Genomic DNA, 24093 nt, shown 5'->3' on the forward strand with positions numbered 1-24093 from the left:
ATCACCTTATCCTTCATGTCATAGGCTGGCGGACCTTTCTAAAGTGAAAATTTCCTTGGCTTAAAACTCTTCAGGGACCTTCCCCAGTGTCTAGACACATCCTAAACTCCTATACAAGGCTATGAATTTCCCCATAACAAATTCTCCTTCCTACCTCAGTAAAGAACACCTGAAAGTTAACTGGGCACATGGCCATCCTCTCCCCAAAGTCTACATTATCTAGTCTCCGGTGTACCCAGTAGATGTGATATACAATGTAGGCCGAGACAATGGAAGGTATGTATTGGGTACAACTTCTAGGAAGTATCCTTAAGGGAGGGGTTTTGTGAGCTACTGCCCTTTCCTCCTTTCTGCTGGTTGGAATGCTGAGCCCATGACCAGACCAGAATGTGGAAGCTACACATTGACGATACACTGTTACTTTCTTTACAGGAGAAAAAAGTAGACTTCTAGCCGAAGCCGGTGTGGCTCAGTGGATAGAGCGTCGGCCTGTGGACTGAAAGGTCCCAGGTTCGATTCCGGTCAAGGGCCTGTACCTTGGTTGCGGGCACATCCCCAGTAGGAGGTGTGCAGGAGGCAGCTGATCGGTGTTTCTCTCATCGATGTTTCTAACTCTCTACCCCTCTCCCTTCCTCTCTGTAAAAAAATCAATAAAATATATTAAAAAAAAAAGAAAAAAGTAGACTTCTAACTCATTTTAACTCCTGTTACTTTAAGAATCAGTCCTTTAGTTAAACCTAATCCAAATAAATTAAAAACATCCTCCATGATCTGGTCTCTTCTTGTCTTTTGAACCTCGTATTTTATTACTCCTACAATTGCATTCTGCATTGCCACTAGTATACCTAACCACTTCCCAAAACATGTCATGTTACTTCTTCGTTCTATCCATAAGTAGTATAAGCTGGCCCCTGTGTCTGAAATGTTCTACTCCTGCTTCTATTCAACCTCTGTTCCTTTCCATGGAGACTAGACAATGGGTTTACTAGGAGAAGACAAAATTAGTCTCCCCTCCCAACCCCGAGTACATAATATACTTTTGACCCATAACAGTTACTCAAAAAAAAAAAAAAAAATTCAGAAAAATCTTAGCACTAAAGAAAAATCTTAATATATCTCTCTTCCCCACTGGCCTAGGAGGGAAAAACAGAAAGAAATAATTTAAAAGAAATATAATGGAGAGAAAAGGTAACCCCAAATACTATTAAGAATATCTTCAGAGGTAGAGAGAACATGCTATATCCACTAGAAAGGAATATTGTCTTATAAAATATATAATAAAAATAAAATAGGGCTCTCATATACTATACATTTTATTACCATATTTAAAACTCTAGCAAAAGGGTTGGGATATAAAATTCAAGAAAGTTGGACAAAATGACTGAAATGGAAAATAGGAGAAAAAATATGTAAAAATTTGTGTGATCAACTGGGGATATCCTATAATCAATTTCTAGGAATTATCAGAAAGATAAAAGAAAGGAATGAGGAGGGTGAATTATCAAACATAATATGTGAACACATCTCAAACAGTAAATGATACTCAGTATATACTTATTGATGTATGCATGCATTCATTCTTTGTATCATTTTTACCAATCATAATTACTGATCACATATAACCTGTCAGAACATATTCTATTCACTGGCTAGAAAAGATGAATAATAGAATGTCTCTGCTCCATGATCTTACACTGTTGAAGAAGATAGGATTTAGCCTGGCCACCGTGGCTCAGTGGTTGAATGTTGACCTATGAACCAGAAGGTCCTGGTTCGATTCCTAGTCAGGGCACATGCCCTGCAGGGTAGGGCATGCAGGAGGCAGCCAATCAATGATTCTCTCTCATAATTGATGTTTCTATCTCTCTCCCTCTCCCTTCTTTCTGAAATCAATAAAAATATATTTTACAAAAGATAGGCATTTAAAGATTATAATTACAATAAAATGACTAAGTATAGGAATAAAAGTGTAAGATCTCCACAGGAGAGTACAGGAAAAGATACCTAACCCATCCTAGTGTCACTTTGGAATTTCACAACACAAAACGTATGTGTTACATTTATTAATTAATAATGTACTATTCCTTACTTTTCATTTTACTTCAAATCATTTCCCATAAAATGCACTTTAGTGTTTAATTTAATACTAAAAATAACCATTTATGATCTATGTCATCCAATGCACTAAGAAAAATCAAATAATCCCACTGTGTGTGTGTTTCTTATTGAAGTAAAACATATATAGAGACAAATATAAGAATCCTGAGTATGGCTCAATGAGTTTTCTCAAGCTGAACACACCCATGAGGACCAACTCACAGGCTAATGACTCTGAATATCACCAGCATCCCAGTGATCCCTTGTGCCCCATCTGGTCATTTCCCTCCCCCAAGTGAAACCATTTTCCTGACTTTCCAATAGCATGACTCAGTTTTACCTATTCTTGAATTTTATAAAAATGGAATCATATCCAAGATGCACTCTTGTACCTAGCTCCTTTGGCTGAATATGAGGATATAGGGTATTTCCACATTGTTAGATTTGCAGTTTTATTTTAAATAACATTTAAAAATATGTTTTTATTGCCGAAGCCAGTTTGGCTCAGTGGATAGAGCGTCAGCCTACGGACTCAAGGGTCCCAGGTTTGATTCCGGTCAAGGGCATGTACCTTGGTTGCGGGCACATCCCCAGTAGGGGGTGTGCAGGAGGCAGCTGATCGATGTTTCTCTCTCATCGATGTTTCTAACTCTCTATCCCTCTCTCTTCCTCTCTGTAAAAAATCAATTAAAAAAATAAATAAAAAAAAAAAAATATGTTTTTATTGATTTGAGAGAGAAGCAGTAGTGTGATAAAGAAGCATTGATTGGCTGCCTCCTGCATGTCCCCTACTGGGGATCAAGCCCACAATCAGTCCGGATGGGAATCGAACCAGCAATGTTTTGATGCATGGGTCTACACTTAAACAAATGAGCCATAATGGCCAGGGCTTAAATAAACCTTTTTTAAAAAACATTTTTAGATTTAGTGAATTTTTATAAAAATAGTAAAGAGAATTACTATATATCCCACATTCAGTTTTACCTATTATTAGAATATTAAATTAGTATGGCACATTTGTCACGATTAATGAACCAATATTAATATATTATTGTTCACTAAAGCTTATATTTTCCTGAAATTTCCAGAGTCAATTTCCCTAATGTCTCCTTAGGCTGTCTTGGTTGTTAGACTTGCCCTGTTTTTTTTTTTTTTTTTTTTTTTTTTTTTTTTTTTTTGTGTGTGTGTGTGTATGTGTGTGTGTTTGTGTGTGTGTGTATATATATATATATATATATATATATATATATATATATATATATATTTACTTTGACAGTTCTGAGGATTACTAGTCAGGTATTTTGTGGAATGTCACTTAACTGGGACTTGTCTGATATTTTCCTCATGGTTAGCCTGAGGAGATGTGTTTTGGGGAAAAAAGACTGCAGAGGTAAAGTGCCATTGTTACCACATCACATACAGGGGATTCACTATCAATATGACTATCACTGTTGATCTTAAGCTGCATAACTTGGCTTCATGTAGCATTTGTCAGGTTTCTCCACTGTAAAATTATCCTTCCCCCCTCTTTTGTACCCTACTCTTTGAAAGAAAATAATATGTAGTAGTAAATAACAAGTTATGCTACTCAAAGTACAGCATCTTAAGTACTCTACTACCTAGAAACCTACCCAAAAGGACATTTTCCACAGGTCCAATATATGATCTCCACGTAGAAACCCAGAAGAATCGTTGTCTTTTTCTCACTACAACATGCTACTTCTTCAACCCACATTCCCTGACAACAGAGCAAAACAACATGCAATGCCTGCTTCTGATACCTACAATTCTGTTAGTTTCTCTTGGTCTTCCCATGGCTAATTCATTCTTCTTTTACTTATGTTTTAATGTCATCTCAATTCTCATTTGTAAGTATTTATTCAATTCCATTAATCTTTCCTTCAGCAAAAAAAAAAAAAGGATTTATGTCTTGTTTTCATAATAGGCTATAAACAGAGCCAAGTAATCTGCAATTTTAAAGAGAACAGAAAAGGTACCGGTGTTGGAGACATTGAAAATATCCAGCATGCTCCAGAGATGATGAGACATGCAAATGTTGGCCGTGCATAGTCATAAGAGAGCCACAGGGATAAATACTTGGTTTTAGTCAACAGCCAGCTTTAGATGAATAGGTGGTGGTTGAGATGAATCTTTACTATAAATGAAAGTTATATAAGAAGGCTTTCTATCAAAGGTCTCATTTCAAGTTATTTAAATTCCTCTATGGTTTATGAACTCACAATATAAACCAACTGAAGTATATAAACCAGCAACATCATTTTACTACATGAAATACCTCCAATGACAATGTTCTATCTGAGAAATACAGGAACTAAAATGCCTTTCCAAATGCCAGGTCAAATGAAGAATATGACTATGCATCATAAAAAATGAGGTAGGCCTAGTTCTCAGCTCAAAAGTTTATGAAATATTTTGACACAAGAGGTAACAGTAAATGAAAATATGTAATTCAATTTTCTGTTGACTCAGGTGTAAATGCAATGGCTACCTCTTAAATGTTCTGGAAAACACTGCACTCCTTGTATGCATTAACCTGCCCCATCTATCTACCCAATATATCTTTAATCCCATCAGGCACTTTATTACAAATGTGGACAAAATTAAACATCATTCATTACAATATGTTTGACATTTTCCAAACTTCTTGTTCTTAACATACTTAGGTATTTCCTTTTGACTTTTTCCCTCATCAGCTCTGCTATAAATATCAGCACTTTCCAGGGGATTGATATTCCATATATTGGAGTCAAATAAAAACAATAGTCAACATTTATTGAATGCTTACTCTGTATCTGGACTTGAACTAAGTACATTATTTCAATGAGTCCTAATTAGGAGGACGTTATTATCATTCCTATTCCCCAAAATAGAAATTGAAGATGAGAGAAGTTAGATAATTGGCATGAGTACTCACGTAGCTAATAATAGAATGCCAATTTTGAAACCCAGGTCTCTGAGTTCTAACCAAGGATTTCTAGGGCCTCAGCTAAAATGATTTAGCTCCAAGGCTACCTCCCCACCCACCACCACTTCATACAGGTTTGCTGAAGCCCTATCTGAAAAAAGAGGTAGGGCTCTTCTGAGCTTACAGTGAGGGGTAACTGGTCCACTTTACACTTTGGGGACATATTCTGTAATATTCATCAAGTTCTCAATAAAAATATTTAAAATAAATTTTAATGTTAAAAAAGATTAGTCACTAAAGGTATACTTTATAACTCTCTTTACTAAATATTTATAGTATTTTGACCAAAACAAAGAATCTTTTTTAACCATGTTTCCATTTTCCAACACCATTAAGTCTAAATGACTTGTGTTCACAATAAAATCACATAGAGAAGAGAAACTCTGGGCCAGCTGGAGACTGGGCGGACTCTCTTCAAATGCCTTGAATTTACTACTAATAAGCTAAAGAAGCCGAAAGAAAAAGTTTCATATATAATGTATGGATCCTAATTGGTTTTAAAATGATCATTTAAGTTTTATTTTGTTTTTACCTATATATATATATATTTCTTATTGTGTTCAACCACTTTATTACCAACAAACTTATATTTGAATTCTAATTCAGTTTTTAAAATGAAGAAACATAACTCTATTTTAATAGTATGTTTATTTTTTAAATTAATTTAACTCTAGTTATAATAACTCAAGAAGCAAGTTACAGTATTTATTCATGTCACAAATATTTACTAATGACCCACTAGAGGCTGGAAAGACTATGCTAGGTCTTGAGAAATCAACAATGAAAGCCTAGTTACTGACCTCAATATTTTACAGAAACAGATGTGAAAGCAAGAGTCACAAAGCAATGTGCTACAGAGATGAAGGTAAAATGCAGTGGGAACACATAGAAAGGGAAAGGTTTAGTGTGCCTAGAGGTGAGATGTGGGAGGGTGACAAAGAACATATGACACTTCACTGAGCCAGATGATGACTAGTCAGTTTCTTGGAGTTCCTGTCAGAGGGTCACAATCTAGACAGAGGAACCAGTGTTTAGGGACAGAGAGTCATGTTAGAGCTCAGCATGTCTGTGAAGTAGCCACAATTCAATGTGGTTGCAGAATTACATGTAAAGATGCACAGTGTGGGAAATGAGTCTAGACAGGTAGATAATTAAGGGTTTGTAGGTAACCCAAGGGAGCTTATAATTTTTTCTATAGATTGATGATTTTAAAGATGCATTCCGTTCTGCTCTGGAGATACACTGAGGTACCTTAGGTCACTTAGTGAGGCATACTGGGTAGAGCCTCTGAGATCAGGGCTTTCTTATGTCCCATCCCATTCATTGAACTTCACATCTAATCAACTCCATGTAATTGAGATATTACATAAACTATAACTGAAAGAATATTCTGTTGACAAAAACACACACACATGTTTAAAAAACAGTGTTATGGGAAATAGGCCACTGTTGAAGAATTTTTAACAGGGAAATGACAGGTTCAGATTTGCAGATCAAAAGGATAATTTGGTGGCTGATGGGGCTGAGACTGAATAGCAAGGATGCTGTTTCAACTGTCCAGGTGAGAAATGACAACAACCTGAAGGGACTAAAGAACAAAGGAAGGGATAAATAGTAGAGAGGTTTTGGAAGGTAGAACAAGCTGGAACTGGTGACTGATTAGATGTGAAAGGTGAGGCGGAAAGAAAGGATAAGGAAGGTATTAGCATTTCTGGTTGGAGTACAGGACAATACAAGGGATACCTAAAGAGGGATGGAGTTGAAGGATGGAGCCAAGAACAGTAGAGAACAGATGTATTCATCATTTAACATACTGGGTCTGAGGTTCTGGGACAACTAGATAAATATAATCAATATAAAAAGGATGTCAGCCTTGAGCTCAGGATTGAAAATGCCTATGGATTCAACTTAATGCTCTCCTTGGTTGAGTGATGGAGAGTGAAGCTGCATATGGATGATTAGTCCCTGGCACATTTTTCAGAGACAACAAGGACATTTACTTATATTTGCTGTTTTCATTTGAAGGAATGAAAGTCAACAAGAACAGAAGAAAAACCCAGGTGTTCCTACATAGTCAAGAGCAGATGGATGGATGTCGACAAGCCTGGATGGTGTTAAACTTCCTCTCTATTGTCATCGATAGTGTTCTCCTATAGGAACACTGCTTGGAGATTATTCCTCATTTCAGGTGGGATAAAGGGCAGTGTGAAACTATGAAAATATTCCCTGAAAATAGGGTTCTCTTTTATCGTAGAAAGTCTGGAGAAATTGTTAAAGAAAAGGACAAGGGAAAACATTTTCTTCCCTTCCCCAGACATTTTTTAGAAACTATATAGTACTCACATATTTCTGTTGTCACGTATCTAACTGCATTATAACTATGGTTTTTGTTTGTTGCAGTCATTAATCGGTTAGCTCCATCAGACCAGGGATTGTAAGCCTTGGGTACAATGGCTGAGTCTCCAGCTGATACACACAGTTCTCAGTAAACATTTGATGGTTGAATGAAGTGAGGAGGATATATAAATATTTCTGCATATAGAGAAGACAGGTCAGAATGTACTCAGCATCAGCATAATTTTCCACTAAGTGGAAATTTGGTTTAGTTCTTCACCCTCACCATTTGTCTTTGTTTACTTATTTGATACTAACTCTTTCCTCCTTCCCTAACTCTACCTCTACTCTGTTCCTCTGGTTGACAGGGCATTGGTCTTACAATGGCCTCTTTTTTTTTTTTTTATTTTAGGCAATGGATATTCATCTCACTTACTGCCTCTAGCTTCTGCAGGAAGTCAGCCAAGCAACTGACAGCCAATTCATAGACTGCCAATTTCCAGAATGGCAAAGTGAAAACTGCCCAACCTATAAGCAAGTCCAACCTTGAGGTTAAAGCCCAACAGTGGTAGTGCTGGTGAGACTCAGAGGGCCAGAGGAGAAGACTTGGGCTTTGTTCTTCTTTGTCTTGGTTGCTTTGTTTTGAGAGTAGTGAGGTCATTTGACAGTACTATATGACTACTTTTCAATAAGGATGAAAGGGTTGGCCAAATGTTGTCCTCTGAAGAAAACAGCAATAAAATTCATGTTCTACACTTGGCTCACATCCTTGTGCTCCATTCACAGACACATGCAACCATTCTAAATGTAATTCCAGTTCTCTCTCCATGTGTACATAGTTAGATAGTGCATAAATAAAGCACAGTCTTTTCTAATATTCTACTGACTTCTAAACTGCTGTTGGTGAATTACCAAGCTATTATGCAGCTCTAGAATAACTGCCTTCACAAAACCTTTATGTGTGCCTGTGTTGCGTTTCTCTTTCCATATGGTATCAAATATCTTTGCATTAATGCCATCAATGCAAAAATCCTTGCAATATTGATATGTCACTGATTTGAAGTCAGTAAAGTTGATTTTAAATGACAGTAAGGCTATTTTAAGGTGAAGAAGTAAGGGAATCAGGAAAGCCAGTATCATTTTGGGTCTTTGGATTTTGAACATATAGAAAGCAATTCTATAGAATTTTTCACTGAGCTTAATCTGTCAAACTACAGAAGAAAACAGAATGTAATATATACACTGATATATTACAAAAGGAAGCAAAATGTTCTTCCTATTCATTAGAACTTTATTTTCATTTTTATAATCTTATTTGTTTCTAAAATTTGAGTTAAAAAGCAGTAATAACTAACAGACTAAAATAATATTGATAAAAATAGATTAACTGGATCAAAAATAATAATTAAATATCTCATATCCTATATAATAAAAGGGTGATATGCAAATTGACCCTAACGGTGGAACGACCAGAACGACAGCTCGACCAGTCACTATGAGGTGCACTGACCACCTCTCGGTCCCTTTGCCCAGTCGGCAGGCTCCCATCACCCGATGGCAAATGGGGAACTGGGGGTGGGTGGCAGGGGACACGGGCTGCACCAGGCCCAGGCCCCACCCTGCCAGTCGCCCCACACACAGAGGGTGACTGGCGGCAGGGGCAGGGCCGGCGAGCAGGTGGGAATGGCCGAACTCTTTGTCCCTCCTCCCAGCTGGCAGGCTCCATTGCCCCATGGCAAATGGGAAACTGGGGGTGGGTGGCAGTGGGAGCGGGGACAGCTGCAGGCAGCCAGGGAAGATGGCCCTGATTGCAGGCCAGGCCTAGGGACCATACCCATGCACAAATTTCGTGCGCTGGGCCTCTAGTTGGTCAATAGATAAACATTATGTGTCAAATGGCTAAGCACAAAACAATAAGTCACTTGCTGATGATAATTGTCATTCATTTGCTTGTTCTGAGTTTGTGTAAGGCATAGATGCTGAGTTATGTCACTAGATACGGAAGTTTGAAATAAAATCCGTTGCTTTTCCATAACAAAAATGATTTCAGAATTCCTTAAAGTTAGCTGCATAGAAAAAATCTTGGCTTCAATTCTATGAAACATGTGTCTCAATTCCTCTAAAATAACATATTTCATTGGGATTGGAGTATTTGTCACTAATTGGATAACTTTATTTTGGGGTCAGGATTTATAAACAGAATAATAAAAATGTTTGCCCCTTTTCTTCCTAACCAGATAAATAGAGAACTATGTAGACATATAGAAGTAGAGATATTTAAAGGTAATTAGCACATAATAGGCTGTATGTGTGTGTTGCTGTGTGTATATGTGTATGTGTGAAGTAAGACAGTGTAGAAAAGCATTTCACAGCTAAACTGTGAAACCAGACTACAGACAACCTGGTTGTAAATCTCAGCTTCATTATCTCCTACCTACATAACTTTGAGAAGAACCAGAACCTTTCAGAGTGCCTTTCCTTTAATAGGATTATCACAGAATTTCATAGACTTGTTAGAATTCAATGAATAAATAAATGGAAAATCTCAGAAATGTGCCTAGTTTACAGTGTTATTAAATTATAGATGACAATGATTGAAATTCTTCTAGCCTATATGTGTCATAAATTATCCTTAAATATTATCAAATTAACTGCTTAGCTTTTACATACAGTTGTTTTAAAATGTCACAATATTATAACTTCATGACTGATCTTGGTGAAATAACATGTCTTTGGTACCATTTCTATATGTATTTTTTAAAGGTTAGTATGATGCCTGCCAACACTGAAGGAGGAATTCAAGAACTAATGAAACTACCTAAAATAACTAAGAAGGAGGATGGCATATTATTACAGTATTAATATTTCTTTACCTTTATGTGTTACTCTGCATGCATTTTAAGAGCAAACCCACAACAGTACTGTCAAATCAGAGTTCTCTGTAAGAGAGGTCTTTTTAAAAAGTGTGTGGGAGAGAGTGAACTGAAAGCAGAAAAATAGAAAAACATAAAGATAGAGGAAGTGGATTCATCTATTAAGAAAAATATTATGAGAAAAGCAATACTTAAATGGTAAATTACTTCTCTTCCAATCTCTTTCTTTTCAAGCTCAGTAGAAAATGAGTACTTAAGGTCTATATTATGTATGTGCATATATAATCAAGACTCTTGGTATGCTCTAGAATCAACTTTAAAATATCAGCTCTTATTTCACTGTGGTGATCTATAAAGATGAGGTTGCCTCTATTTTGAGTCCAATAAATTCCTCCTGAAGTTTAATGTTTTAAATAAATCTTTACTATCAGCTTATTCTATTGTCACTGGCTTCTTTATGATAAGAGTCAACTCCTAACATTAAAAATCAGTTTATCTGTTGGTAAGTCCTGAATGTTTATAGAAAATATAGCTAAGCAACTAAGGAATATGGGACACTTCTGTTTATGAATAGAAAACCTGAGGCTTCTCTAAAATGTATTTTTGGATTTAATAAAACAGGAAAGGGACTGTCCAGGTACTAGAAACAGAAATGTAAGCCCATGAGATGGTGCGAAGGCAAACTTTGTGCTGGGGAGGAAGGTGATTGTTTGGGATTTGACACTCACGTGGACCACAGACAATGAGGTAGTAGCACCTGCATCCATCAGAATCCTGGAAGAGCTGTAAGCTCTGTGAAGGGGTAGGTAAGAAGTGTATATGTTATAAGACACAGGCGCTTTTCTGTACTGTGGATGCAGGAAAAATAAAATTCTTTCCCACCAGTAACTTTTTAAAAACTCTGCCTGAGTTTGGAATTGAAATTTACAGAACCTGAAAATTGTGGCACCCCCATGAATAGAAATCATAAAGGCCTGTCTAGCAATGAGCTAGTGATAGTACCTGGCAGAAGTAGAGGCAAGTTTGGTCTTAAGGGATTTTAAAGATTTAGATGATCTTATAATTAAAAAGTGACAAAATATATAAGGAAATAACCTACTATGATTGAGACTTAGCATGAAGAATAAACAATACAAATAAAAACCCAAGCACTTAATAAAAATAGATTAAACTGTGACATAAGTATTTTTAAAGTGCCTAATGGCATACATAAAAAAATAGAGCAAGATAATGTGTATAAGTGCAAATAAACTTATAAGCAGGTTAAACATCAGATTAGACGAAGTTAAAGAGGAAAACAGTGAACTAGAAAACAGATGAGGAAATAGAACAGAGTAATATGAAGATTTTGAAATATTAAAAAGTGGTTAAGATATATAAATTATAGAATAAGAAGGAACAACATTTAATAAAAGCTCTCAGTGGAAAGGATCAGAGAAAGAGAATGAAATTAAGGAAAATGGCAATAGGTTAGTAAAAGAAAGAATGGCTAAGAATTTGTAGGGATTGATGGAAAAACATGAATCCTCTTATAAAAGGGAAAAAATAAGATGTGAGAGTGATTTTTAAAAATCCACATTCAAGGTCATCATAATGAAATGGCCAATGACCAAAGCATATAGAAGACCTTGAAAGCAAACAGAGAGAAAAGACAGATTAAATGCGAAAGAATGAAAGTTAGGCTGACAGCTGATTTCCGACTTCTCAATTGCTACAGTAGAAACCAGAAGTCAATGGGTTAATGTTATTAAAAGGATGAGTGGATGTATCTGTTTGCCTTAAATACTATGCCCAGTAAATCATTATCTAAAATAAAGGATAAATGTTTTTCAAAGAAAAAATCAAAGAGACGTCTACTGCCTGTTTGTAGCTAAATAAATAAAGGATGTACTTTAGGAATATGTAAACTAAGTCAGAAAGGAGTGTGAAGCAATGGTGAGCAAATAAATTGGGAAGTATAGCAGTAAATCTAAATATGCACTGCTAGTATGAAACAATAAGTATAACAGTGACTACTTTAGGCATATAAACCAAGACAAGTCCAAAATATTGAACAACAAGGTAGTGAGCAGAATTAAAACATTCTAAGATCCTCTTATTGATCGAGAGACATCCAGAAATACTTTTATGCATGTTAAATTAACATTTTAGATATATGCACTTGCAGCAATCAAGCATGCATGTTAAAAATTGAATGTAGTCTCCATAAAAACAAAACAAAACAAAAACAAAAACAAAAAGCCTGTATTTCAAACAAGTTGAAGGAATTCAACAATGAAAATCAGAGGTTCCTGACTTTAAGATGCTTACTGTTGGATGGGAAAGACAGAGATGAAATTTCATACAACAAAAGATAAAATCTGCTTTATCCTAGAGAAATCTAATCTCTCTTGCCCACATTTTAAATCCTTTCCCCTTTACAGCCTAGGGGGAGAAAGGGTTCCAATAAACTTACATGTTTCCTAGACTTTAAAAAGTGCAGTGGTGGGCTCTGCCAAAAACACATAACAGAAACAGAATCCATTATGCAACATATGTGTGGAGAGCTCTAACAAGTGTCTGCAAACTGGCCAATACATGTGCTTTACATTAAGTCTACCCCACTCAGTCTCACTTATATCCAAAAAAATGACTGTCTTAGAAACAAAATAAATGTAACCAGAAAAATGTTTACATAGTTCCCATGCACACTGCTTTCTGAAAAAGATACCCATCTTTGTTCCCTTGCTGTCAGCGCATCCGTTTCTGAATGGAAAAAAACCATGAAGTGAAAACAGGACGACTGCACATAAAAAACACTTCCAGGCTTGATGCTCAGCCTTCCAGGGAACAATCCATCTTCACGAGTAAAGAACATAAACTCACAAGATAACAGGAAAGTTGAAGAAATGATTATAGGATCCATGTTGCTGTTAAAAGAAGAAATATACACAGCTGAACCAGGACAAGAGAAAGGAAATATATGTAATTTAGCAATGTAACTGTACTAAGAATAGGTCATGAGATATTGTTTCAAACAAAACAAACAGAGAAACACACAAATGGTTCTTTTATTTCTTTAAGAAAAGGTGCTAAAAAAAGGGAGGGAATGGATCTGTGAGCTTTTGACAAATCTGGCTTTAACAGTAAGTTGTTGAGTCCGTAAGAAATGGACTGGGGTCTAAGGCTTTTAGGCATCAGGAAATGTGCCATTCAGAATATTCCCAGAGAAGAATAACTTGGAGGTACATCAGAGCCAATTCCCTCTTTTGTGAAAGCAGTAGTGTATCTCTCTTCTTTTGATGTATGGCAAGCCAGCAAACAGTTAAATAGCCTATTATACTTCCCTAATTTTTTTTTTTTTACAAACCTGGAAGTCTAGAAATGAAAAATGATGCATTCAGGAACATTATTTTTAAATAGGTATGGTGTATATGGAATCATACTTTTCTCCATCTGTCCAATGTAAGAGGCTTGATAATGCACAACAAAGACTATTACAGGGCATTGGTACCAAGTCACATTTTAAACACATACTGCATGCAGTTCATAACATCATAGTACATGATGTTAAGAGAATCTTATGATAGTAACAAAACTGCTTATGAACCAAGCTATATCTATCAAGCCTCTACAGACTTAATCAGTCAGCACTTATTAATTATCTATTATTTCAATGAGTAGAGAGTATTAGAATGGTTTATGGGTTATATATGACTAGTATTCAGAAAAACTGAGTAGTAAGCTCACCTCAGCCACTTAAAAATTACATGATTTGGCTTAATCTTTGTATGCCTCTATTACCTAATCTGTAAAATGGGGAAAGTGATAAATGAATTCCCTACATATCATCCAAAGTAGAAATAAGGGAAAATTAAAGGACAGAAAGAACATAATGAAGTTGGGTTATTGATTATAAAGGGGTATATTAATTACATATCCAGGGTACATGTAGTGAGTTTCTACTACACTTTGCAGATATTCTTCTATATATAAATCTAATACCATGATACAACTTCCATTTAAACATCTTCATCTAGAGACAAACTTTAAATGAAGTACAGAAAATAAATGTATTTCCAAAGTCAGATGCTCAGCTTATCATATCAAAGTGAAATTATATCAGTACAAAATTCTAAATAAATAAAACTGCCTATTTTATTGCCAATTTATTTTTCATGCTAGGTATAAATGTGACTTTTTATCTTTTTAAAAAATATTTATTATTTATTTATTTATTTTATTTATTTAATTTTTTTTTACAGAGAGGAAGAGAGAGGGATAGAGAGTTAGAAACATCGATGAGAGAGAAACATTAATCAGCTGCTTCCTGCACACCCCCCCACTGGGGATGTGCCTGCAACCAAGGTATGTGCCCTTGACCAGAATCAAACCCAGGACCTTTTGGTCTGCGGGCCAATGCTCTATTCACTGAGCCAAACCAGTTAGGGCCACTTTTTATCTGTTATTCCAATTATGAAGAGAGGGCAGAAAAATATAAAATTTAATATGGATTATACGTTTTTGAATTTGATTTTTAGCTTGCTTTATCTTTATCACTAAACGATGGTCCAGGATACTAAATCTCTGGGCCATGATCCAGTCTGTTTGCTTTTTAACAGATTTATTGAGGTAAAATTTGCATATGATGAAATTTGCCCATTTAAGTGCACAATTCTGTTTAAGTAAATGATTTTTAGTAAATTTACAGATTTGTGCAACTGTTGCCAAAATCCAGGTTTGGGACATTTCCATCACCACAAAAAAACCACAAAAACCTTTCATGCTCATTTGCAGTCAATCCCTATTACAACCCCTAGTTCCAGGTCACCAATAATCCACTTTTTTGATCTGAATATTTGCTTTTAATGAACATTTCATATAAGTGGAATCATACATCATGTGGTCTTTTATATGTGTGTTTTTTTACTTAGCATAATATGTTTGAGGTTCATGCATGTTATAGCATGTGTCAGTAGTTGGTTACTTGTTATTGCTGAATAATATTCTATTACATAGAAATCTCACATTTTGTTTGTCTAAATATTATCTGATGGACATTTGGATTGTTTCTATTTTCTGACTATTATGAAAGATGCTGTTTTGGACCAATTATAATTACAATCCAGTTATATGGGTATATACTGCATTATAGATTATAATGTCTAGAGTAGCATTATGCATACATTTATGTATGTGTATGACTATGTGTATATGTATATGTATGTCTTCAGTGCTTAGTTAGACTTGGAGAAATTGGCACTGAGATACCAAGCCATAAATTTAGACTTTCCAGGTGCTCCATTATTATTATTCTGAAGTCTCCTGGTGAAGAGAGGTAGGAAGTAGAATTGTTGAGCACAGATGCTAGAGTTGGGTTCCTTGGGTTTGTAAACCAGTTTACCAGTAACCAGAACCAATTCTAAGTTAGACAAGTCACAAATTTCCTTGGTTTTCTTCACTATAGATTGGGGGGTAATGACAATCCTTTATATACTTTGAGTGAGGGTTAGATGATATTAACTATTATAATAGTACACCAAATCACTGTAGAAATAATTTTTAAGAGATTAGTGGTGCTGTTAAAATAGAGAGTTTAGAAGATTTCTGAGTCTATTTTCCCACTAAGAGATGTATCGCTTATTCTTGCTTAATACAATACACAATCAAGCAGAAACACCAGATGGCTTTATATGGGGGGCGGAAATACCGATTTTCTTGTCTGGTCATTTATCCCACAGTCACTGGCTGAGAAAGAATCATTACTAACCCTTTCTTTCAAGACAGAACACCACTGCATCCAGAGACAAGTAGTAGAATTAGGTTTCTATCAACCAATGAACACTCATTCTTTTTGCTATTACATCCTCTGATCCTGAGACTAGCCACATAGCAGGAGAAAAGTAATAGCAAATAAAGAGAAAAGGCAATGACATAGCTTCTCCAGCTCAATTTACTTATTTAACAAATATACATTGTATATTATATGCCAGGAATAGTTCTTATCCAAAAGTAACAACTCATTTAATCTTCATGACAATCCTATCAAGTAGTATTTATTTATTACCTCTAATTTCAGATGAGATAACTGGGGCACAGATAGGTTGAGTAATTTGGCCAGTGTCACACAGCTAGTAAGTACAGAGCAGATTTCCAAACCAGGCAACCTAGCTCCCGTGTTTAGTTTGCACCTCTATGCTTTGCAACCTCTTTTACTAGAAGAAACATCTGACAGAAGTAGGAAATATTCCCAGGCAAGAAAAGTAGAAGCATGATCAGTTTGTTCTGCACACAGACTAATTTTCTTTAATTGTACTACTTGATTAACTTTAAGTCACAAGAATAAGCTTCTTTCAAAGATGAGCGAAATGAGGAAGGTGAAATCATACCCTACTTTCAGTTTCATCTTAAATGTCCTTATCCAATTTCTATAAATTTAACACTAAACAAGCCAGGCTTTTCAAGTTTATGATACGATTCTTCATATGTCCTAATCTGACCATAAGAAAGGATCCCTAACCTGAACATAACAACACTGTCTTTCTTAACAATCATTGCTTCACTACCTGTGAACTGAGAAAATAGACCCTCTGTGGAAAACAAAAATCCCAATTGTGAAAAGTATTGCACAATTTATGTTCTTCCTGAAAGACCATGGTGCATATTAACATTTTGAAACCTTTTAATTACACAAACATTTAGGTATACACTTTTAAGATTTAAAACCTACAGATAAATTAAATGTAGTTCTACATTAATGTTTTAAAGGCTCTGAAAAGTCCTGATGTATAGGCATCTGACTAAAATTTTTTAATGTAGTTTTTCTCAAAATATTAAAACAATGTTTCTGTTGAAGAAGAAGCAGAAGAAGAATTGGCTTTTCCCCTATATAACAACTATTTACCTGTATTGGAAAACACTGCTCTAGAGGTCTAACTAATCCATAACAAATTAATGCAGTTATGTCTTAATCTTCTGATGAAACCTTCTTTTAATACAATTTCTGAGGCCTGTCATGGGAAAGAGGAGAGTTAATAAGGTATAATCGCATGGGTAAGTGTAAAGATAATATTAAAGTAATATTCACTAACATTACTAGGCATTTATCATGCTCCAGACATTAAGAGTTCTACATGGATTATCTCATTCAATGCTCAAAATAACCCCTAAAGGCAAGTATTTATTATTAATTGTCATTTTGCAAAGGAAGAGTAATGTGCACAGGGTATACACTTAATAAGAGGTTTAAAGCTGGGCTTCAAATTCAGACATTCTAAATCCAGAATCCATATTCCAATAATCACAGCACTGCCCAGCATGTGCCAGCAATCATATCACGCACACATGCAGAATCCCCAGGAATAAACTAGGAAGTAGATAATTATTAAAACTACCAAGAAAAATCTAGGAATGGTAGATATGATCCATTCACCATAGTTTGTTTATGTTAACTCTTGATACTTTTGCGATTATAAAACTTCTCCACTAATATATGTCTGTTTTTCTCTTTACTAAGAAGTGTGATGATTGGAACTTTTTTCTTCTTCTCTATCCTAAAATAACTCCAGTGACAGCACATTTTCAAATGGTGGTATATTCTGTAAACAGCTGAAAATAATAAAATATATCTGCAGTCAAAGCACTATTTCATATTATCCTTCATTTTTCCATGGAAGAATTATTCATACATTGATCCCTAACCCCAAGATATAAAATGTGTTGTGTTTGTAAGTGAACAGTGCACATTTTTGTATTGTTTTCTCCCTGCTGCAAACTTTTCAAAGTGCTAGCATTAAGGTTCTGCAAATCAAATTCTATTTTGACATATAGCCTTTTAAAGAGCAAAAAAGGAAACAAGGCAAAAAAAAGCACTAGATTTAAAGCTTGCTAACATATGGAATTTCAACTTCTAAAAAATGTACACTTTTCATGCTCTGTTCTCACAAAACAATACCAAAGCAATGAGTAAGACCTTTCTTCAGATATCTGTAGCTTCTTTATCCTTTGGTAACCTCCTTAGAGTATCTGAAGATGGAAAAAGAAGGACAAATTGATCTGTAGAGTCTTTTGCCTTCACTCTATACATACTGTGCTGTTACTTTTCTAGATGTTGAGGGCTTGGTAATGAAAAGGAGAGATGAGGCCCATACCCTTAAGGAACTTCTATTTGACATGGAGGAAACACAATCAAGAAGGGAGAAAACAAAAACTTAAACAAGGTATCACCGAGTGGCAAGTGCCCTGAAGAAAACTACAGATAAGTCCCTGAGAGACAGTGGTCCGTCAAGAGATGAAGTGTGTGAGTAGGAGTGAAAGAGACACATGCGGACAACTAAATCTCAGGCTAGGTGTGAGCAAAAGCACTTCTGAAAAGGTAGATATGAACCGAGACTTAATAATAGAAGGATCCAGCCCTGTGCATACTAAGTGCAAAGGCCCAGAAGCAGAGTGCGAATCAGGGGCCCAAAACTGATAGGAGATAAGTTCTGGGGTTAGAAGAGTTTACAGCGATTGATCAGAAGGTAGCCTAGCCAAGGTAAGGAGACTGAAGGAGCTCTAGGGGCAATGAGGAGTCATAAAAGTTTTCCATGTGTGATGATGCTGGCCCTTTTATATTTCAAAAAATCCTGTTTTTGCTGCTCTGAGTAAAATGGACTACAGGGGGGCAAGGGAGGAAGCAGCATCTATTCAGGAATTTGTGTAAGCACAGTCTAATGAAACGATGATGAGGATAGCTAAAGTAGGTGCAGTCAAGTCAGCTAAAAAAAAAAAAAAAGGATTCAGGATACCTTCTGGAGGCAGGTTTGACAAAAATTTTTGAAGGATTGAACATGAGGGATGAGTAAAAGGGAGGAAGCAAGAATGATACCAAGAGTTGGCCCAGGAAACTGGTTAGATGATGGAGTGACATTGAAGAAACTAAATGAGAGAGTTGTGGGCCTGGGTATATATTATTAATTTTGACATAATTAGTTTGAGATGCTTATTACACATCCAATGGAGACAATGACTGGGTTCAGGGAGAGATACATTTGGGAGGAACTCACATATTCATGGTATATAAAGCTATGAAACTAGATAAGATCAGCACGAATGGGGGATGGGGTGGAGAAAGTGGAGAGGCTGAGTGGGTAAGGGAATGAGGCAGGAATGGGGAGAAAAGAGGAGAGAGAGAGAGAGAGAGAGAGAGAGAGAGAGAGAGAGAGAGAGCGAGCTCTGAGTATGTGGGCCCTGCAACATTTATAGGTTGAGAAATCAAGAGGATTAAGCAAAAAACACTAAGGAGTGGTGGCCAGTGAGGTAGAGGGAAAACGTAAATTTAGCTGTTCTATGCACCTTGACAGATAACATTCTCACAATAACCAGAATGCAGTGCTCTCTGGCATTTTTCACCTACATCATTACTAGTATAGTCTGTTCACTGACTTATACCATAGAACTACTTGCTAGCTGATTGAGGTTGGTTGTAAACAATAATTCTCTAAAACAATTTGTACAATGTTTTGACTGAACAACAAAATCAAGGAAGACCATCTCATAAGCACACCTTCCTGCAGGTTATCAACCACTGCACACATCTGTGTAGAATTGCAACATAACCAGCCGTGAAGCTGATCTTCCTGTTTCACCATTGCAACCGCTGGCCTTGCTGTCGCTATGCTCCATAAGTCTTCCCTGTTATCATATCCGACGTTATGCTTTATGACAAATACATCTGAGATAAATTTCAGTCACTGTTTTATTATGGAATTATATAATCTTGCAAAGTTCTGATATATATTTCTCCTATTTTCATTTTATTTCACTAACTAAAACAGCAGACTTTGCCATGGCTTTCCAACTTGTACATTCCTTCTTCAAAATTCGGATGACTATTAATCAATACTTATTTCAGCTTCTGAGCCACATTAATTTTAGCTTCTCTCTATGTCACTATTCATCCTGATTTCATAAAGTGAATTTATTATTTTGCATCCTGTGTGATTTACCTCCAACTAACTAGTCTTGTTTATTTTCTTCTCTTCTATTGGATGCTGAACACATTAGGGGCAGAGCTGTGTCTTACTAATCTTTACATTCCTTATTTCTAGCAGAGTGCCAGTACAAAGTGCATGGTCAACAGGTGTTGAGTGAATGAATTGACTGGTTCAAATTGTCCTTTTTCAGTTTGACAAGATGAGAAAAATATCAAAGGACTGCTTTATTATATTCTAAATTGGACACTTAGGAGAAATGTTCCTGTTGCTAAGATTCTTAAGTCCCCCAAATGTTCTTATCTCCTTTTCATTTCAATTTGTAATTTTCATCATTATGCTAGTATAATAACAAACCATTCTGAATGAAAACTGCTATTCAATTGCCCTATGAATTTTTTCTGCCCTTAGGAACTAGCGATGTGGTTAAACTCAATAGTAATATTAAATGTTAGATTTTTCTCTTTTGCTCCATGTGGCAAAAACTTCTTATATTTTAACAAAATTTATAGCTCCTATAATAACTGTAAAAAGACATTGAAAATCTGATACTATTTTTACTAGTTAACTTAATTACTATTTAAACAGTGAATTCACCTTTTTAAATTAACCAAACTCAGTTTAAACATTTAAATATTAGATCTAAATTTTTTTCTAGAAAAATTATAAATGAGTTTGAGAGTTTCCGTCACCGTCTGATGAGTAGACCAGAAATCTGAAGGGTGCAGAATACTTCACTGGAGGAAAGACACTGTCTGTTTGTAGACTATCAAGACTTTTTCCAGGGGGAATACTGAGACTACAGTGCTCTGCTTTTCCTATAAAAGTCATATCAAACAGAATACATGGAAACTAGGTCCTGAATTCTCTGGAATTAAGTCAGCTAAAGGTCTTAGGAACTCAGATCGAATAGGTGACTTGCAAAATAATATCAAGCAAATTAATATTAGAGCTAGAATTTGAATCTGAGAAATCTTAGTTTCTGGTCTTACATGATCTTCACCACATAATTTATATTGGATACATCATAGCTTCATGGTCAAGTCACACAATATAAAAAGAAAGGAAATTTAGAAAATAATTCTATGTATTTCTTCATGGGCCTTGTCTATAAATACAAAGATTTTTTAACCTCTTGATGCTGACTTAGTCAACAACTTATGCTTACTTTCCTCTCAGTATTTTTCTCCATTTACATAATGCTCTAGCTTCTATTTTACTTACCGTTAAAGTAGAATTTTATTAAGAATCATGGATGGAACTGGAGAGCATTATGCTAAGCAAAATGAGCCATTCAGAGAAAGATAAATATCACATGATCTCACTCATATGTGGGATATAATGATCAACATAATTTGATGAATAAGAATAGATCCAGAGACAAATGTCAGGGGAGGGGGGGTTAGAGAGCAACCAAAGGACTTGTATGCATGCATATCAGCATAACCAATGGACACAGACACTGGGACAGTGGGGGCTTGCCCGGGTGGGAATGGCTGGGGGGATGAGGGACAGGGGTCAAGCGGGGAAAAAAGGAGACAAATGTAAAACTTTAGACAATAAGTAAGTAAATAAATAAATAAATAGAAGATAAATGTAGCTAAATTCCAAATAACATTCCCTTCTTGTGTTACAATTAGGTCGTATTAAAATGAAGACTTAATTCATAGCTCCTAAGAAACTATTAAAATTGCTACAATCCCTTAACTGGAAATAGTTTACTAATTACATTATTGAATTCACTGTATGTTAATATTGAAAGTTTATTCAACAGGTTCTCAACTGCAAAGAATAATACCATTTAGCGGAATTTATTTTAAACAGAATAGTCCCAAATGCAGGACATAAGGATACAACTGATTAAAGAAAAATAGCACTTGTAAACATGTCACTATATCCCAATATTTGACATTATCCAGACATAATATTTTAGGTATAATAAATTCACTCTTCAGATTAAATAGTTGACTTATCATGGTATTGTTCAGATTTTATCTAGATGTGGAAAATGTAGTATCCATGTTTAAAACAAATAATTTCTAGAGTCCTATATCTATAGAAGCATTGAAGTTAAATTACAGCTCCAGAAGCATGAGGGCTTAATGAGAAACAAAGCTACATTCTTTCCTATATGGAAAAATGCTGGGACCAGTGAACCCTTACTGGCAGCCTTTCATGGTGGGAAATAGAAAATTGCAACAAAAGAACACTGTTGACCTTGACTGTACATGTTTTCACTTCACTAGGAATTCCCAGCTGTTAAAGGTGATGATCCTTCTTATGGTCACATATGTTGTAGCCAAGACTATCCTGAATTATGAATGAGTTCTATGTACCACAAAGCAGTATTTAAGAAAAACTGATCATTAACTCAATATTTAACTTTAAACAAATATATTTTATGTATTTTTATTGTTTTTAATGGCCAAATTTATTAGTTTCTTATAGTCAATATAAATAAAGAGAAATTATCAAAATGTAAACTAATTTTATTCATAGAAAACATGTATATTCATGAATTAATTGATACTGGCACCTTGGAAGTCAAATCCTACCATTTGAAAAACACCATATATGTTTCTTAAAATATTTTTTGAGTCTTAGAAACAAAGAAAACATTGCTGAATTTCATGAGCTTATTATACATATTTTCCTCTATGAAAAAGACAGATTGAAAATATGACAAGTTATATGGTGATCACAATTTATATAGTGTGATTATTAATCATGTTATTCGTGGTCATTATTTAATAACTTTAATACTCAAAGAGATCTAATTGTTAATAGAAAATTGTGTATGTATTTTGAATAACAAATGATATACTGGACTTCCATGTTTCTGAGAAATGCTGGTGTGTGATGTCCACATTCCTGCAAACATCACGTTAAGATGGGGCTGACCTTCTTGGCATTTCCTGGTGTCCTGCTGTCACTGTCTGCCTGTGGCACTGTGTCCCTGTTTCATCATGTGGGGAGGTGGGAGTAGGTTATGGAGCTTCTGTTAAAAAAATTAGAGAACTTTTAAAAATGCTGTATTTACTTTAGACTTTCCAAAACACACTGAACTAAACAGGTACAGGAGCTTATGAATGGGGGTGGAACATTAGTCAGTATGACGGAATAGGCTAGGCTGATGGAGATGTACACACGAATAGAAGAGGAGTTAACCTTTTGCACTCGGATGTCGATGTGACTCGACACGGTTAGCATTAGAATAAAGGAATCGAGAAAAAAGCGAGCGAGTGCAAAGGGTTAATATATGAACCACGTACGTGGGGACATGCATGTTAAGAACTACATACTGTGAATGAAAACTTAACAACTGTGGTACAGAGCAGTCAATCAACCAAGTCTTCAAGAATTTCACTGAGAACCTGTTCTTTCTGAGAAAAGAATGCTAAAGCAACTCACTGGAAACTTTCCTGACATTAACACTTACTCATTAATCAATACTGTTTCAGTATTGCTGCCCAGTGATCATGAACAGACAAACGAGCACACCAGCTTTAGGGACAATAGTCCGGAAGGGAAGAGCAGTCAACCATGCCACAAAAACGGATAGAAATACCCTCAGTAAAGTGGCGGTGTAGAATAGCCTCTTGAAATGAGAGAGGTATCTTCAAATATATAAAGGGATGCCTGGCCCGAGGGAACCTAAGCTTATTGTATGAGGTGCTAATGGGCTGAGCCAACCTCAGAAAAACATACCCTAGGTCTCGTGAACCAAAGACTAGCCTATCTGAGCGGCAGAACTGGTTACAGCAGAGCCTACGTGATCTCTTGGTAGTAATACTGTCAGGACTCTAAGTACCAGAGGGCAGTGAGCACAGAGCCTCTGACTTGGGAGGTT

At 35.7% G+C, this 24093-nt stretch overlaps 2 protein-coding genes across 2 annotated transcripts in view; both read right to left on the bottom strand.

Annotated features, from left to right (window-relative positions):
• The window catches only part of PRR16 (proline rich 16), a 126285-nt gene extending 103085 nt beyond the window's left edge, over nt 1-23200 (bottom strand). The window contains exon 1 of the mRNA XM_054714968.1: nt 23145-23200. The gene's annotated coding sequence lies outside the window, so the exon portion shown is untranslated. The remainder of the gene's footprint in view (nt 1-23144) is intronic.
• LOC129148837 (protein Largen-like) overlaps nt 22674-24093 on the bottom strand; it is a 109859-nt gene continuing 108439 nt past the window's right edge. Inside the window, exon 2 of the mRNA XM_054714969.1 lies at nt 22674-23241. Within this exon, the coding sequence (XP_054570944.1) occupies nt 23173-23241 (69 nt within the window). The 3' untranslated portion in view covers nt 22674-23172. The remainder of the gene's footprint in view (nt 23242-24093) is intronic.

Source organism: Eptesicus fuscus, chromosome 4, assembly GCF_027574615.1.
Source record: "Eptesicus fuscus isolate TK198812 chromosome 4, DD_ASM_mEF_20220401, whole genome shotgun sequence".
In the NCBI taxonomy this organism is placed as follows: Eukaryota; Metazoa; Chordata; class Mammalia; order Chiroptera; family Vespertilionidae; genus Eptesicus; species Eptesicus fuscus.